Source organism: Phytophthora sojae (genome assembly GCF_000149755.1).
Source record: "Phytophthora sojae unplaced genomic scaffold PHYSOscaffold_10, whole genome shotgun sequence".
NCBI lineage: Eukaryota > Oomycota > Peronosporomycetes > Peronosporales > Peronosporaceae > Phytophthora > Phytophthora sojae.
In genome coordinates this window covers 796,677-813,898 of record NW_009258124.1, presented here as the reverse complement: position 1 = coordinate 813,898, position 17,222 = coordinate 796,677, and the positions used below count along the sequence as shown (strand labels likewise).

Below are 17,222 nucleotides of genomic sequence, written 5' to 3'. Positions count from 1 at the left end.
GGTATGCATCGACGGTGGGCGGGATCGACTGCATAAACAAACTTTGAGAGCAACTCGTAGTACGTGTTGCGTCGACGTCTCTCCAAGTGACTCAAAGCACGCGATAATCCATTGGGAGAGAGAATTCCTTCATGAACGTGCTCCATTAACCCCTTAGAAAACCCCATTTTCTTGCTAATGACGAACGGGAGATGTACTGCCACGTCTGGGTTAGCCTCGAGAAAGCTAGAGCTCAACGTTGAAAACGTCCTGGCCTTTCCGCTTGCAACTTTGCGGGTGCACTGGTACTTCACATAGAACATTATACTTGTATCCGACGTCCTCAATGACACGCTGCTTCCTCTCTTTCACGTTAGGCTCACATTGACATCCTGGCACCACACAGAACGGACGCCTCCATCGTCTTCTTGCTTCTGGAACCCACACCAACACCGGCCGAGAAAAAAACGAAGCCAAGCTTGCTCCACACGATACAGATTCAGGAAAGACAATCTGAGGTGGGAACGAACACGTGTCTAGAGCCTGTTGTACCAATCTTCCTCTCTCATTGAGCGGGATACCGTCGGGATCTCGTTCTAAATCACCGCTAGCTTGCTCGCACATCGGGCCCAATTGTTGATCCGCCGAATTTATCTAGAGTGGAGCGACTCTTCGAGCCGCTCCGCCGGAGATAGCCGAAACTCGCCGGAGATAGCGGGGCCTACCGGCCCCGTCGGTGCCAGCTCATCGGGTCTCACCGCATACAGTCGTGGATTGCTACGACCCTGCCGTGGCTTGGGCGCTATCTCCAATAAATCTGGTCAGTGCCCTCTTCTCCTGATTTAGATCAATTATTGTTTTTCGTATTTCTGACATGTGAACCCAACCATTGCCAAAAATTGGCAATGGAATCCGCGATGATCTAGGAAACAAATCTTCACGCTGGCACTGTACAGGAAAGAAAAATGAAAAGAAGATTCTCATACGGTACAGTAAATGCTCGATCAAATAATCGATGCGAGTGTCGACAAGTCCTGCAATACAAGTCGTTCACTAAAAGTTAGAGCCGTGGTCTAAATTTCGCGATACCAAACACCCTTGTATCTCGGGAAAAAATATCAGCAATGCGCTGAGATGTCCTTAGCGCCTAATTCGATCATTCGTATATAATGTGCTCCTAGAAAATATGTTGCTTTGAGCGCAGAAGACTTGCCAAACACACTGTTCGCCCACTCAGCGCAGCCTCCATTACACTAGGCTAGAGTATACAATAGTAAACTTAAGTGAGCTGCAGCACTGCTTCAACTGCGACGGGGAACAGGGACACGACAGAACCCAACTGCCGCCACACAATAGTTCACACTCCCACTTCGTGTTGCTTGACCTCTCTTGAAGTCAGCTTATTGCTCGGAGCGCGCAACAACGCGTTGTCGGGTACTGGCAACACATTCAGGCTTTGCCGCAGTTTGCAGAACTGCTGTGGGCCTAGCGGCTTGGTGAAGATGCCAGCAATGTTGTCCTCGCTTGGGCAGTACGTGACTCGGAATACGTTGCGCTCAACGAAGTCCAGAATCTTGTGGAACTTGAGATCCACACTGCGCACCTTGTAGTTGCTGCCAATCTCACTGATCACCTTAATCGCAGCTTGGTTATCCTCAAACAAGATAGTTTGCTTTGCCCGCCGGAGCTTCAGCTCCTCAAACAAATTATGAGTCCACATTATCATGTTCGAGCACTCGCTCGCAGCCACGAACCCCGCACTGCACGTGTCGTCCGTGATGATCGGCTGCTTCTTGCTCTTGTAGGCAAATGTGCAACCGTTGAGTTGCAACACATACCCAGTAATGGACCGACGGTCATCTTTCTCGTTTCTGAGGTCTGCGTCAGCGTAGGCAGCCAGCTGCAATCCCCAAGGCACAGTCACATTCCACACCAATCCGTACTCACGAGTACCTTGTAGGTACCGAAGAACACGCTTGGCCAGCACGAAGTGCTTCTTCGTGTAGCAGGCCAGGAACTTTCCCAACGTCCGTACCGCATTTGCAATATCTGGGCGAGAGCAGCTCACCAGATACTGCAAAGAACCAACAATGCACTGATAGTCCACATCAGGATCCATGTTAATGCACACAGTCTCTCTATCGGGATCTCCTGGCAGCGGAAAGTCGCCTTTCGCCTGTGGTGTGGGCGTGGCCTTGCAGTTCGCCATCTTGAATCGCTCAAGAATCCGCCCGATATATCCACGCTGCGAGATCGACAGAAACTGGCCGGGTACGTATTTGATCTCCATCGAAAGCAAGTGGCTCACATCACCCAGATCTTTGACTTCGAACTTCTTCGCAAGCTCCGTCAACACAAGCTTGAAGTTCTCCGTAGTCGCGGCAATCACAATGTCGTCAACATACCGAGTCAAGAAGATAGGACTATCATTCACCCAACGAAAGTAAATTCCTCCATTCGCTGGAACCCACATTGCCTTAAATACTTGTCAAGAGTCTTGTACCATATCCTCGGGGCCTTCTTGAGGCCGTACAAGCTCCGAAGCAGACGACAGACACGTCCAGATCCATCATCAAAGAACTCAGGCTGCTTCATGTATATCTCAACATCAATTGGTCCGTTCAGGAAGGCCGTCACAAAGTCCACGTGACGACAGTCCAGGCCGTAGTGAAGTGCGAGCAGCAGAACCAAACGTACCCCTTCCATACATACGACAGGGGCGTAGGTCTCCCAGAAGTCCAGCCCGTACTTCTGCTGGCAGCATTTTATGGTGATACGGGCTCGGTGTCGCTCAACTTGTCCTTGTGCGTTCCGCTTGCGGACGAAAACCCACTTGCTCGTCAACACCTTTGCGCCTACGGGTTTCTTCACCAGCTCCCATGTGTTGTTGCGTAGCAGGTCACCGAACTCCTTATTCAGTGCTTCAACCCACTTCTCAGAGTCAGGAGCCCCCAACGCCTCATCCACAGAGGTGTGGGGTCCATCACTGCATTCATCGCCTGGATCACCAGACTTTCTGGCACTTCAATTTCATAGTCAAACAGACGGACATTGGGTCTGCGAATGCGTGTCGAGCGGCGAAACGATGCCCCAGCACCGCTATCGTCATCGTTGTCCTCCTCTTCATCACTACTGGCTGACGAGATCCTGTCTCCCACTGAGCTTCCGCTCCTCTGCGCTGGTTCACCTGAACCAACAACTTCTTCACTCTCTGCAACTGCATCATCGTCTCTATCTTCTTGCTCATCTGCAGGCGGCGGCAACTCCCTCAAAGCAACCGAACGGCGACGGTTAAGTACACCGTCAGCTACCTCAGAGTCACTACCGTCCTGATCATGGTCTTCACTCACAGAGGTTTCACCCTCTTGCTGCGGTGCACTTATAAGTGACGGCGGGTCAGCAGCCGAAGCCGCTCCCACTGGAGGCTCGCTCACTGGTCCAGCCACAGGACAACCCATGCTGGCCGGAGTCTGCTCCACCACAACACCAGAGCCAAAACCACTAGCAGTAGACGAAAGACGGCGACGCTTTGCCGGAGGACCAGTCAACTCTTCATGAGTCACAGCAGCCAGCTCATCGTGCGTCACTGCCGCTAACACCGGAAGTCGTACGAGCGGGATACTATCAGGTAGCTTGAAGCGGCCCTTCCGATGCGTGTTAGCCAGCAGGTTCTCCACGTACGAACGCTCAACAGTCCAACCTTCATCGAAAACAACAAAACGCTTCTCTTCGATCTTACCAGTCTTCAAATTCAACATTCGCACACTCTCTGAATGCTTTGCAAACCCGACAAACAGTCCCAGTTTGCCAGGGTTCTCCAGTTTACTTTCTGTAGAACCTTGGGCGTGAATACATGCACGATACAGCCCCATATTTTCAGCTGATCCACGCTCGGACGCTCACCAAACCGTCTGGTGTATGGGGTATCACCTCCAAGTCCCCTGGACGGGCTCACGTTCGACACATCCACAGCAAACATGAACGCCTCACCCCACAGCATCCACGGCATGTTGGCTGTCGTCAGCAAGCTGCGAATGCGTGCTTCGAGAACGCCGTTCTTGTTCTCTACGAGCCCATTCTCCTCTGGGCTGTAGGCATTCGTTCAAAGAAATTCAATCCCTCTCCCCCTGAGGAATGCCTTCAGCTTCTCATTGACCAGCTCCTTGCCTTGGTCTGTACCGAATACTTCAATGTACTTGCCTTGTGCCAGTAACCACTCCAGGTGTGCGATGACTACCGGTCTGGACTCTTCTTTTGCCTTCATAAGAAAGCCCCACACCCAGCGCGTAGCCTCGTCCATCACGAGCTGAAAGCAGCGATAGCCATCGTACGTCGTTTCACCGATGCTGCACATGTCTGACATCAATTTCTGGAACGGCTCGACATCCTCTTCAGCTTAGAGGCGGTGCACGTCCAGCTATTGCCGTCAAGTTCACTACTCGGACAGCCTGCACCTCCACACAGTTCCTCTAAACCAACCACAGTCTCTTGCGCTGCCATTTGACGCAGAGCTGGGTAGTTCAGATGTGCGAAGCGCATGTGCTAGCGTGCCGCTGCGTTCTTCTTTTTCGTTGCAGCGTTCTTCGTAGCAGCAGCCGTCACCGCTGCGTTCTTCGTGGCAGCAACCGTCAACGAAATAGCACTCGATCGTTCATTACCAGGTCTTGCACGAAGCCGATAGCGGCCACGCGTTTTCACCATTGACAGCTTTAACCCATCCTTCTCCAGCCAACAAATCCGTTTCATGTTCATCTGCGTGAAGCTCATGCTCCATCCACTCTCTTCGAGCTGATGCAAGCTCAGCAAATTATCCGGTCCAGTTGGGGTATGGACAACACCATGCAACACAACTCTTCATCCTGCTTGGATGTCACATTAGTTACTAGTAAGCGCACTTCACCTACCACTCGCTCTCCTTTGGGTTGTCTATCGAAGTCCAAGAAGATGTGCTCCTTGTCTGGTCTTGGGTTGACAAGAAGTGTTGCGTCTTTACAGACATGCACGTCCGTCGCTGTGTCCAAGACCCACTCCATGCTACTGGACTTGCGGGGTTTACAACCGACCACAGTCGCGCCAATACTGCGCTGCGTCAGTGCATCAACACTCCGCGTCACTCCTCCAGAATTGCCGCCCTTTTTGTTCTGGAACCGCTTAGCCTCCATGCCAGCACACGGTCTCTGCCCTTGCGAGTCATCATTCTTCTTTGAGTAGGGGCAGTGAGCTCGAATGTGGTCGAGCTCGCCGCAGTTCCAGCAACCATCACTCCTCTTGCCACCACTGCCTCCAGCAGACTTCCCTTCTTGGGTTTTGCCTTTGGCCTTGTAGCGACCTCGGCCTCGCTGGCGTTTTCCGTTTCCAGCATTACCCTTGCCAGAATTGTCGGAGTTTGGGTTTCCCGAAGAATTACTCGACTTCTTCTTCGCCGAGCTAATGCTGGCTTGAGGCATCTCCTCAGCGACCTTCTCATCCAGATCCTCCTCTGCGCGCAGCGCATTCATGACCTGGGCTGCTGTCGGAGCCAGTTGGTGAGTGCCTGGCACGGCAAGAACCGCATAGTGCCGAGAAAACTGGCGAACCACTTCTTGGTGAGTCCGCGACACATTGCCAAGCAAGATCTCTGCAAATTCTTCATCACTAATCACCTTGCCGTAATGCTGAAGCTCACGCCTCTGCAACTCCATATCACGCAGCCAGTCACTCAAATTCTGATCACGAGTATATTTGTTCGAATAGAGCTGCTCACGGGCGAAGATGTAATTCGCGTACTCACGCTTGGTCTGTTTGTTCTCAAAGCTGATCCACATGTCCTTCGCAGAAGCCTCGTGACAGATCATCTCTGCATCCACCTCCGGCACACCGCGCAAGATCGCGTCCCGGGCTGCATTGTCGCGAGAATTAAAAGCCACCTGGGCCTCGACATCGAAAAGCGGGCGCGCGTCTGTGCCCTCGACAGCTCCCCAAAGTCCAAATCTAGTCAGAAAGGTCCTTAATTGCACAGCATATAAGTCGAAGCTACCCTTCATTACAGGTGGCTTAGTAGAGATCTCCTTAATGCCAGGCACAATGCCACCAGAACCACGAGCTCCAGGATACAATGGGACTCCACTAGACGGAACGGGATGACCATATCCACCGTAATAGTCATATGATACTCCAGCCACCGACGGCACACTGCTTCCATACATCATCGGCACGGGCACGACAACTCCAGGCGTCGGCAGGGGCAGGTACGACGCAACACCAGCGGCCGGCACGCGGGGGAACGTAAAGCCACCTTGGAGACTCGTCGTAGTAGCTGCAGACGTCACGATCGCACCACCAGTCGCCGCGATAGTACCAAGATGGATCCCAGCCGTAGTTGTAGTCGCCGCCGTCGAGTCAGCAGCACTCGTTAGAGTTGAAGAGCCTGTCGTAGTACTCGTCGCTTGCGGGTTAATTGCTGCGGACGGAGTACCAGCCACGCTTGTCGTGGGCGTCGTCATTCTCGCGAAGACAACAGCAAAGCTCCCGAGAGTCAGCTCACGGAGCTTTAGGCGCTTGGGCTCAGTACCTGTTGCTTTGAGCGCAGAAGACTTGCCAAACACACTGTTCGCCCACTCAGCGTATTTGGGATTGCAACAGCGCAGCCTCCATTACACTAGGCTAGAGTATACAATAGTAAACTTAAGTGAGCTGCAGCACTGCTTCAACTGCGACTGGGAACAGGGACACGACAGAACCCAACTGCCGCCACACAATAGTTCACAAAATACGGTAATCGCGCGTTATTGGTGAAGCGGAAGTACCTCTTGCAGTACCCATCGCTGTGCTCGTTGTGTCTCGAACGCCTGGGATGATCAGTCACTCGGGGCGCTCAGAGCGCGAAGCAGCATGGCATCGGATGCAGGGATCTCGTGCCAGCAGGTCGGCCTCTATCGCTGGGAGTCAGTTGGATTTCGTAAATGGGCGGATACGAGAATGCTAACACTGTCGACGATTTCGTTTTAACTAAACAAATAAAAATGTCGACCGTAAATTTGAGTCGTTATTTACGAAGTTGCTAACATCCTCTATTCACGACAACTTGACAGTAAGTACTGTGAAACAACGACGGACAAAGTATTACATATCACCTAATAAAGTTAGATTGAATTCGAAATAACACTAGTTGTTTCCCTTGTTTTAGGGTCGATGCGTCAACCAGATAAATAGGATCTAGTATCTTTCATTGGTGTGAGTCTTCGAAGTGCACTGAACTCGAATACTAAGTATTCGGTATCACATCGAGTTGAAGTACGAGGGAGATCGGAGGGCAATACTTTATATTTTTATGATGAAAACACGGATACTCTGCTTGATTTAGTTTCGATTGCAGTACATATTTGCCAGGGCATCTGCTGTTCGAAGTGCGGTAATGATCACTTTCAAGCTGTGACCTGACGTTTAACCCTGAATTCGGCGCTTTTCTTCTTCACAGGAACGTCAAAGTGAGATTGTTGTCCCTGAACACGACAACAAGCTCCGCCACTCTGCTTGTTTGCGTCGCTTAGCAATGATTCAGTCAATAACGCAAGTACAAACCGTCGCAACAGAACAATCGGCACTGCTTTTGTCATGATGACGACATGGTAAATTCATCACCTGCTTTTCGCCAAAGTTTCGCGTAAGAGAGCGCTTGTCATACTTACACATGGATAACGAATATTACATGGGAAGTACAGTATAACGACATCATGGCGTTGACGCAGTGATACCACAGCCCCCACATGTATTAACCAGAAACTTTTCGTGCTTTGCTCTAATACGACGTGTCGAAGTGCCAGGGATAAGACGCAGCAGTTAGCTTCTGATGATGGTGTCAAAATAGACAGATTTGTAGGCACAAATATACGTACATGGGGAGTGAATATAAATATGGGTTTGCACCATACCGTTGGAGTGACAACACGAAGAGAATATATGTGTGGGGCACCAATATAACCGCTAACCGCTGTGAGGCATATAAATATCAGCTTAATTGTGCTGGCCAAGTTACCACACGGGCGGCTGCAGACAAAGTTTTTCGTTCAGGAGCGGCCATGGCTGGCTGGCATCAGCTAGCCGTGCACAATTCCACGGGGGAATTCGATGATTACTGTGACGAGTCGATGTGCTGCTCGGTGATATTTCACAAGGTCGACTTTGACAACTGCCGTGTTTGTGCTGGTGAACATACGATGACAGGAAGACGTTTTCGGTGCTTGAGCAGCACTTCTCGCGAGTTTGGCAAATGTGGCGTGGTCTGGAAGGTGTTCTACTGCACAGCTCAGGACAAGTGGCAGATAACTGTAAACGAGCAGGCACATGCCCGTGGTGTTCCTCCCTGTACTGCGGAGCATCGGCCAGTCGTGACTCAGCCGATGAAAGCATTTATCGCGGCACAAGACGAGATTGGGAACGCCCCATGTATTATTCTAGCACATCTCAAGAAGCAAGCAAATATCAAGCCATCTAAAGGCGGATGGCCAGAGCTCTCCCAGATTCAAAATGCGCTGAAAGTCCACCGGCGTTCGAAGGGCACCAAGAATTCAATCAAGGCCGTGCATGAAATGGCTCGCGCTCGCCGCTACAAACCAGACCTACAGTCAGATTCCGCTGTTCTGTTTGGATCTAAGTTGGACACGGATGGCTTTGTTTATGTGGGGTCCGGCGAGGACGACGATCCTTTCATTATTGGGGTGACGTCTCTCGCACTTATCGATAGCTGCCTACGGTTTTGCCACTCGGGTGATTTTGTGCAGTTCCATGCGGATGCCACGTTTAAGGTTGGCGACTTGGGCTATCCAGTGATAACTTGCGGCTTCACGGATAGAGGGCGTTCATACCAAGTTGGTGCTTTTTTTCGTGGTGAGTCGGCGCACGGAACATGAATACATCGAGTGCTTGCGCAGTTTTGCTGACGTCGTCCGGCATGTTCGAGGAGCAACACTTCGTATCGACGCAACCATGAGCGATGCTGAGGATGATCAATTCTTGGCTCTCGAGAACGTGCCCAGTTTTGCAAATGCTACGAAGCTGATGTGTTATTTTTACGTTATGTTCAATGTACGTAAACGCACACAACACCTGCCCTTTGATGATAGGAGAAATGTGATGAACTCGATTGTCGACATGCATTTTACGCAAAGCTTGTTGGATTTCGAGCGTACACGAGATCGAGAAATAGCTAATTGGCGCAAGCAGACACATCTCGTTGAATTCGCGGACTACTTCGAGCAGCAGTGGCTAAAAGGCCGCTATTGGCGATGGCAACTGTACCACAACCCTGAGGGCTACGTATTAACCAACAATCCCTGCGAGAACCTACATGGAGGACTAAAGCATTTTCTGCAGCGCCGTAAGCATCATATGTGTCGATTACTCGAAAAAATCAGGACCTTCATCGAAACGACGAGTCCCGTCAAGCCCGCGCCATCAGAATATACATCCACACCAACATCCGAGTTAGTGAAGGCAGCGGCAGCTATGCTTGATGCTTCTCGAGTTGTTATCACCAGGACAAGCGATGCGAACCAAGTACGAGTCCTCGAGATTCTACGCCCGACACAGACGAACAAGCTGAAGAAGAAACGGCTTTCTTCTGGAGACAGTCAATGCGGCTCGCTCCACGCGTCCCGATACGGCAACAGGACCGAGTAGCCAATTGGCTTTGTTTCTATCATTGACATCCACTCAAGACAACCCAACATCAGATTCGTCCGATAGCTCGTCGGCCAGCGATATCCCAGCCATCCTACGATCTAGACTGGATTCAGATGGACAGGAGGACGATGAAACGGTCACGAATTGGAAAAGGCTTTTCGAGGAAGCCACATCATGGTCTCTACGGCGTTCGCATCGCATAGGAATGCCTTCTGATGGGGGGCTAGTTGACATCACACGCAAGCGCTGCACCTGGCCCTACTTTTCGAAAATGCTGATGTGCTGGCATGTTGTAGCGGTTCTCCGGAAATTTAACATCACCAGTAGTGTACGCGACCCACTGGCGAAGTTGAAAAACAGAATCGTATCAAAGGCCAAGGCAAAACGTTCCGGATCCAAGCGTAAGCAATCCAAACCAAACAAGTCGAAGGGAAAAACGTCTCGCCGAAAAACGAAGCAGACGAACAGTACAAACGCCACTACATCCTCAGCAACCTGCTCTGAAGGTCTCCCAGGGCCCACTGGAAGGCCTGCTCATGCAGCACCAGCGCTGACAGTTCAAGCCATTCTATTAGAATAGAGAACACTGACTAGGTTAAACCCTCTTGGTGATTGAATACATGTATTCTTTGCTTTATCGCTGCGGAAAACGACGATACCCACAACCTAAATCGCTTCCTCACAAAAAGTTTCGATGCACATAAACTCTCCCAAAGAATCGGCTCGTACGATTCCCGATGACGATCTCACCAGGTTCATCCGCTCCAAGCTCAACACAAAGCTTGTACAAGGCGCTTTTGGTATCATCATATCGTCGTTTTGCGCGTCTAATCTGCGCCGCAGCAAACCTTGGATCGGGTTGATCGTACTCAGGTCCGGTTCGAACTGAGCGGTTCCCATTGGAACCGCCAGTACATCGTCCAGGCGAAGTGCGACGGTAGAAAACGCGTCCTCCACTGTCTTAGGTTTGTCCTTGATTCTGGCCAAGACGACCGCGTTCTGCGCACCGGCCACAGCAGCTTCGATAATACCGACCATACTCCCGCCATTGTAAGATGTGTGGATTCGGAGATCCTGTGCTTTGCTCAGCACTGTGTAGTAGTTGTTACGCACGCGCTCTATCTCTGCGAATCGTGTTTGCAGCTGAGTATCATGCTGTACAGGCTGGGTTGGCATCGGCTCATCAGTCACCCGACTGCTGTATCGAACACGATTTGGATTGTTCGTGGAATTCGGTTGTACGTGTTGCCGCTTCGTCTTGGCCGTAGTCATCTTGCCCTTAGTCGTTGTGGTAGTAAACGTTGTGACCACAGTCTTCTTGGCCGTAGTCGTCTTGGCCGTAGTCGTTTTGGCGGTGGCCATCTTGGCCGTAGTCTTCTTGGTCGTAGTGGTCTTTGCGATGTTATGCAAGACGTCTTCTTTCGTTGTCCTGGATAAGCCTTACGTTCGTCCATGATACCGTACGTATCATTGGGGAAACTGGAATCCGGTGTTGCTTGGATTAGACGTGCGCGTTCCTCCGGCCCAATGTCACGCCAAGCGTCCCGAATTTTATCACCGCCACGGCCACACAAGAAGGTTGTGTCACGCGTACGCCGCTCCAATTCAGGTAGAGTTTGACGAAAGCTTGCATACCAACGCGCGTATCGATTCCCCACCGCTGCCGCGAAGAGCCATACTGCGTTCTGTGCCCGCATACTGAGTGGTGTGCTACGATCTTCTGGGTTGGTTCAAGGATTTTGTAGAATGAACGCGTGTTGCAGTCTGACCTGACTAACAGCGTGGTAATAATGCACGAGTAAGTAACAAACCCAAGGCTTCATTTTAAAAACTCTCAGTCTTACCGTAATGCATATTGTGGCTAAGCCAATTGAGGTAATACCTAAGACAAAGACGCTGTCAGCCAAAAATACTAAGGGAGGTATAGCGCGATTCGGCGCAAAAAGATAATCCCCATGATCCACTCTGCGTCATAGGCTTGAATTTCCACCGCAACATTGTTGTCATTGTAAATGAGCTTATCACAATTAAAAACTTTGATCGCAAAGCAGTGCGTCACTCGTAGTGAGCTGTAGGCAGCGCAGACGTAAACTCCATCCACTAGAGCGCCTTTCATCAATACTTCCGACGCGTTCTTGCCGTTGACACCTCCTAGCAAATTGCCATCGAATACGCGGATGCTGATCTGACTTGTCTTCGAACTACCACACCGATCATTCAGGTATTTGATGTAGAAATGAAGCTCTCGAGCAGTCAGACCGTCAGGCGACAAGGGTCGGCCCCGCCGGTCGCAGTACTCCACAAATGCACCAAAGCACCCGGGGGGGGGGGGTGCCCAACCAGAGTTACCGAGAAACGTAACTGCAATCTCCACAGCAACAACTGCACATTTTCCATTCGCTGACGGCGAGGCACCGATATTGTGCACGTGCCCATTCCTTCGGCAAAACTCGTAAAACGACGCGTACTTAGACGCTTTCCACATGTCCACGACCGCACATGCTTTCTCAAAGCCGCCCTCCAGCAAACGCTTCCTGGGCAGTCATGAGTCGGCCCACCGGTATCCATCGGGATCATCTCGCCACTGGACCCTGTACCAATACGCAAGCCCAACTGGCATGCGATCCACAATTGCGTACTCTAATCCCTCGTCAGCAGTATCATCATGGTTCTCGACTTGCGTACTACTTGAGTCGTCATTTCGACCTTTAGCGGCGACGACTGAGACCGATACAGCAGCAGATCCAGCGTATCCATCGTGCGAGTTAACCTCCTTGCTTGTTTGTCCATCCGCGCTCTGTAGTCTCAATACTACGTTCTCGGTGAAATTCTTCGGTCGGTCTTTTTTGCTGGCACGAGAGTACAACAACTTGTCCGCAGCAGGACGGCAAAAACGCTCGCCAGACCTGTACACCTTTTTTGGCTTCCGACACTGCGCCCGAGGACGTCCACTTGTTGCCCTGCGACTCGCAGAAGCCAAGCTCGGGAGTCCCAGACGACAGTGCCGAAAACCACTAGGATGCGGCAAGTTGCCTCTGTAGACGAGTATGACCATGCCTGTACAGATCCTGTCGTCTGTGTGTATATCTTGGCGTGTGTGCAATTGTGCCGTGGTAGGGTGTCGTTTTGATGTATGTTGACATCGAGAAAGAATACTCAGAGAGACCCACGGTAGGTCAGCTTCCATCTTTCGTCTTCTGTAAGTTGACCAAGTATTATTGTCCCGGCCAGAATTGAAGGGCCCGATTTGAAGCCTCGATTTGAATATGATGTCTACGACTTTCCATATGCGATAGTTAGATATAGAGTGAATCACACGCATTAGATTCCAAAAATGTGGTCAAAACGGTCCAATTCGCAGCCGGTTTTTCGTTACAGGCGCTCAAGCATGAAGGTTTGAATCGGCCAAGAAGCATGAGCTCAAGTGGGCTAGGTCACGATAGGGTTACGAGAAATAGCATTCTGATCTTCAGAAAACATATGACTTCGACAGGACTAGGTTTCCTTGTAGGACACGATCATGTGCTTCTCACCGAGGCTCAAAACATGCCGCTCAATCGTCCTCTTTGATGGGGCTTCCAGCGGCGGAGGCGGCGTCTACATGCTTCCGCTCCCTTTGCTTTATGTGAGTATTTTGAGCCCCCACTTGTTTCAAACGGAGCAGGCGATCCCTCGGAATTGCTAAACATATGGAGGTGTTACAATTTCCGGGCCCTTCAATTCTGGCCGGGACAATAATAGCATCAATCAACCGCCCAGATCAGCACACAACGGTCGGCAGACCAGCAGAATTGCGCTGGTTGCTGTGCTTCATCCTCGTTTGTGCGCTGTTACACACGGAACATGTGGAGAGAGTATTTTCTGTGTGCGTATATTATGAACCAACAAGCTGTATGCTGGGCCCCAGTCTAAACCAAGAATACTAACTTCTAAACTACCAGCTGCAAACTTGATCCAAAGTGATTAGTCCTAACACGATGCCCTAAAAAATGAAACCATGCTATTAACATTGAACTGAGGGGATGAGGAAACGTTCCTAGCCCTATCTGATGTGCCTCAAAGCTCGCACGTGTTGGCATTCTTATCGTCTCGATGCATAAGCCCGCGCGTAATCGTTGCCGAACCTCTCTGCAAAAACCCACACAGCTTGGTGGACACGCATGATAGTATGCCGAGCTTCTACAAGTCAACCCTTGGCTCGGAAATGGCGGTCTTATCGAATGGTGTGGGCACGCTATCATACAAGTTTATAAGATGCCGAAGTCTCAGTACTATTTGTAGAAGCGTAGTTACGCCAAAGAGCGAATATAGCTTCATGCCGTGCAGTTCCTCGGTATTTACTCTGCACGGCATATTCACGTAGTGATCATTGCGTGCAAGTTCCAGTGCTATTTGTAGAAGCGTAGTTACGCCAATGAGCGAAAGTAGCTTTATTGTTTGTTCAAGTTCCGTGGTATTTACTCTACACGGCATATTTATGTTGTGATAATTGAGTTGATCTAATAACCTAGGATTTGCATGTGCACTTACGCAGGGCAGCGGAAGTATCACTGGTGTTATATTGTAGCTTTGGCTCCACCGATATCTCCCCTGCATTCAGGTGCACTACGCCGCGTAGCGTAAGTATCACTGGACTTATATTGTAGACGTGGCTTCACCGATATTTCACGGCAGTTCTTTCAGTCATTCCAAAACGTGGGGTGATGCGGCATGTGTAAGGCATGCGTGGACAGACGCCGCACTTCGCATAGTGAGCAAACGCTGCAATCATGTGGGTGAACAAACGTAGCACCCGAGTCGGTGTACAGACGTAGCACCTCCAGTACAGACTAAGCCGTGCTAAAGCGCGGAGAAGCTCTGGATTTTATCATGTAGTTTTGATTCTAGGTTTGATTCTAAGTTAATTTATCTTAAATGCGCCTAGCAGGTCTACCCGAGGTTCTTTGGTTAGAGCGAAGTATTCTTAAATTTCAGCAGTTGGTGCTTTTGTCTTTATTCGGGCTTGCTACCAAATTCCGAAACCATGAAAGCATGCACTGCCAACTATCTCAAGCCCTTACGCGAGCATGTACTGGTCACTCGCTATGCCTTAGCTATCTTGCAATAATATGCAGCCAACGTCAAGGCTTGAATGCGGCGGTAACGGTACGTATGCACGTGCAGAATGGTTGAAACGAGACCAGCATCGTTTGAAGACTTCAACGACACCCACGACTTTAAATTGAAGTCGTGGGTGTTCGTGGGTGTCGTTCCATGACTTGAACGTGGCGACACCGATGTAACATCGTTGAGCATACATGTACTGCAAACACAACTGTAGTTATGTTTGGAGTCATGGTCGAGCGACATCCGATCGATCGTGTCACGCGAATGTCGATCCTAAAAGACTCAAGCAACACGCCGCTGGATAATATATTATCCGAGCGTTTATTAAGAGTTAGCGGGTACGTTCCGATACGTTAATGATCCGTTCGTTTATAACCGATAGCGGAGCATGCATTTTTATAATGATTTGCACCTGCAGTCGTATCGCCCTAACAACTCTGGATAAAATCCAGAGAACAGCAATTAAAAGTCTCTTTATCTGGACAAAATGTCTTTGATGTGACAGGACGATGGACAATATGGGACGGTGCTTTTTTTTCTTTGACGGGACGGATTTTGCATTTTACACTCTAGTAGTGCAGCTTTGCGACGTCAGGTGTGAAGATGCTAAAGCATGCCTATTTAGGCATTCCGTAAAGCATGCATTGAGACGATCCAGCACAAGAGCATCCGCGCGGTGAGCGAGCTGCACCCGAAGCACAACCGGGCCCTCACGAGAGAGCCTTCGATCTGAACTAAAACTCCTTAGAACAGAACTAACAGTCTTGTCAGTGAACAAACATCCTGAGAATAGAAATGCAGTGCTAGGGGGTGAACATAAGCGCCTGAGTGGTGAACTGAAGGGGTGAAGGAGAGCAAGGTTGCCTAGTCCCTCCACGTGTCAGCCGGCAGAAAAGGGAAATGCTTCTCTTGCTCTAGCGAGTCGGTGCCAGTGACATCGAACCTGCGTGCACTAATGAGCAGCACGGGTGATGAAGCGTCTTGGCCATCCTTTCGAGCGCCATCGTCTTGAGGTTAGCACGCCAAGGGCTTTGTCTGTTATGTGCGCGATCGAATGGGGTGCCTATTTTTATTAAAGAATAACTAACTGCTAGAGTTACTCCGGGCTCGACGGCGTTTGGCTTTGCCTTTTCGTTTGGATCTGGCCGGGCGGATAGAGCTATCGCCAGCTTCGGCTTCCTCGCTACCATCACGCAGCGTGTTTGCAGATACATACGAGAGGACGTCCTCCACGTCGAGCCACCCTAACGCGGAAAACGTTTGCATTTTATCTGGATGTTGGTCCCGCGTCAAGTAGATGTCAGAGAAGGTTTTGTCTTCGCGACCTGCTGCAATCACCTCGTGCAGTTTGCGCCGAGCTCTTGACTCGTCGTCGCGCCACTTGGCCACCATGTCGGACACTTCATCCTCCGATGACAACAAGGTAACAGTTGTTGCGGCTTCGATAGCTGTAGCCGCCTCTCGAATTGCACCAACAACAGAGCTTCGGCTGTCCCCTGGCACCTGCCAACCTACGTCGCTTATTAGGCAGCTCAGTATCGTTGAGACCGATCTTAACGCTTGCTTGGCTTCGTCCGACGACCTGCATGCTTGTGAGAGGCGCAGTAGCTCACCCGTACGAATAGTAGCAACGTAGTTCGTACTCGCTTCCTTGTACCGACCAATTCTGCCCAGCAGAGTTCCATCCGCCACGTCGATGTCGGTGTGGTCTGTTGGTGAGCAGTGTACCAACCGAGGCGACGTCACTGGGACAAATGTAGGGACTCGATCCTTGCGCTCGTCGTAGATTCCTTTGGGGGCTTCAGCCAGAGGAAATGTGTGGTCTTCGTGGGCTTCGAAGTACGCGCTCCTGTCTTCTGGTAAGAAGGCATCCCATTAGCTGCGGTGGTACCGACCTGCTCTCTCTTTAAGCCAATCTGACGCTTTCTGGGGGTCATTCGCCGCATTCTCAGCTATTGTCCTCTCACCCAACGTGGTCCCTTTTGCCCTTACGAAGGCCCAGAACGCAGCATGAGCCCTCATACCACAGTCTTCGCTATATTGACGCTATACAGCTATGCTGTGATGGTCTCGCCAAGCAACAGTGTAGTGCCAACTATTTATACTACGTAGTACGGGGTCCCAACGCTAAAAGCAGCGTCCTCAGACCACTTCTACAGCAGTAGGGATCCTTGGCAGGTCGCGCAATACCAGCGACTTGTCTGCATGATCAGGCTTCGAGCTACGAAGGCCTGGCCGAGTTGTATCTCGGCCGCCTTTCCGAGTTATGGTAACACGGTGAATATAAGCAGCTGTGAAAAGCATTACTTCCACCGTTTCTCTGGACCTACATAGGTTTGCCAGATGGCACCTATCCCTTCGTTTGCTCGATAAGGTTGTCAGTTCATTTCTACGAAAACGTTGTTCACGATTAAGGTTTTCTCTTTGGTTTATAATTGCGGTTGGTTGTTTTAGATATGAGGTTTTCTCCTGGAAAC

The 17,222-nt window shown here is 50.5% G+C and overlaps 6 protein-coding genes across 6 annotated transcripts; 2 read left to right on the top strand and 4 right to left on the bottom strand.

Moving 5' to 3' along the window:
• Window positions 1-4,879: 4,879 nt before the first annotated feature.
• PHYSODRAFT_252300 (hypothetical protein) lies at window positions 4,880-6,461 on the bottom strand (the record flags this gene model as incomplete). The annotated part of the gene is made up of 3 exons (XM_009537148.1): window positions 4,880-4,905; window positions 4,973-5,949; window positions 6,163-6,461. The coding sequence occupies 3 exons, from the start codon at window positions 6,459-6,461 to the stop codon at window positions 4,880-4,882; spliced, it is 1,302 nt and encodes a 433-aa protein (XP_009535443.1).
• Window positions 6,462-8,105: 1,644 nt separating this feature from the next.
• PHYSODRAFT_524283 (hypothetical protein) lies at window positions 8,106-8,679 on the top strand (the record flags this gene model as incomplete). Its single annotated transcript, XM_009537147.1, has 2 exons — window positions 8,106-8,537; window positions 8,575-8,679. The coding sequence occupies 2 exons, from the start codon at window positions 8,106-8,108 to the stop codon at window positions 8,677-8,679; spliced, it is 537 nt and encodes a 178-aa protein (XP_009535442.1).
• A 336-nt stretch (window positions 8,680-9,015) lies between these two features.
• On the top strand, window positions 9,016-9,369 carry PHYSODRAFT_398165 (hypothetical protein; the record flags this gene model as incomplete). Its single annotated transcript, XM_009537146.1, has 1 exon — window positions 9,016-9,369. A coding segment is annotated over one exon (354 nt), but the record flags the coding sequence as incomplete, so codon positions are not given.
• Window positions 9,370-10,512: 1,143 nt separating this feature from the next.
• PHYSODRAFT_416725 (hypothetical protein) lies at window positions 10,513-11,336 on the bottom strand (the record flags this gene model as incomplete). Its single annotated transcript, XM_009537145.1, has 2 exons — window positions 10,513-10,837; window positions 11,053-11,336. Coding segments are annotated over 2 exons (609 nt in total), but the record flags the coding sequence as incomplete, so codon positions are not given.
• Window positions 11,337-11,551: 215 nt separating this feature from the next.
• PHYSODRAFT_525756 (hypothetical protein) lies at window positions 11,552-12,124 on the bottom strand (the record flags this gene model as incomplete). The annotated part of the gene is made up of 1 exon (XM_009537144.1): window positions 11,552-12,124. The coding sequence occupies one exon, from the start codon at window positions 12,122-12,124 to the stop codon at window positions 11,552-11,554; it is 573 nt and encodes a 190-aa protein (XP_009535439.1).
• A 3,704-nt stretch (window positions 12,125-15,828) lies between these two features.
• Window positions 15,829-16,767, bottom strand: PHYSODRAFT_305692 (hypothetical protein; the record flags this gene model as incomplete). Its single annotated transcript, XM_009537143.1, has 2 exons — window positions 15,829-16,454; window positions 16,641-16,767. The coding sequence occupies 2 exons, from the start codon at window positions 16,765-16,767 to the stop codon at window positions 15,829-15,831; spliced, it is 753 nt and encodes a 250-aa protein (XP_009535438.1).
• Between the last annotated feature and the right edge of the window lie 455 nt (window positions 16,768-17,222).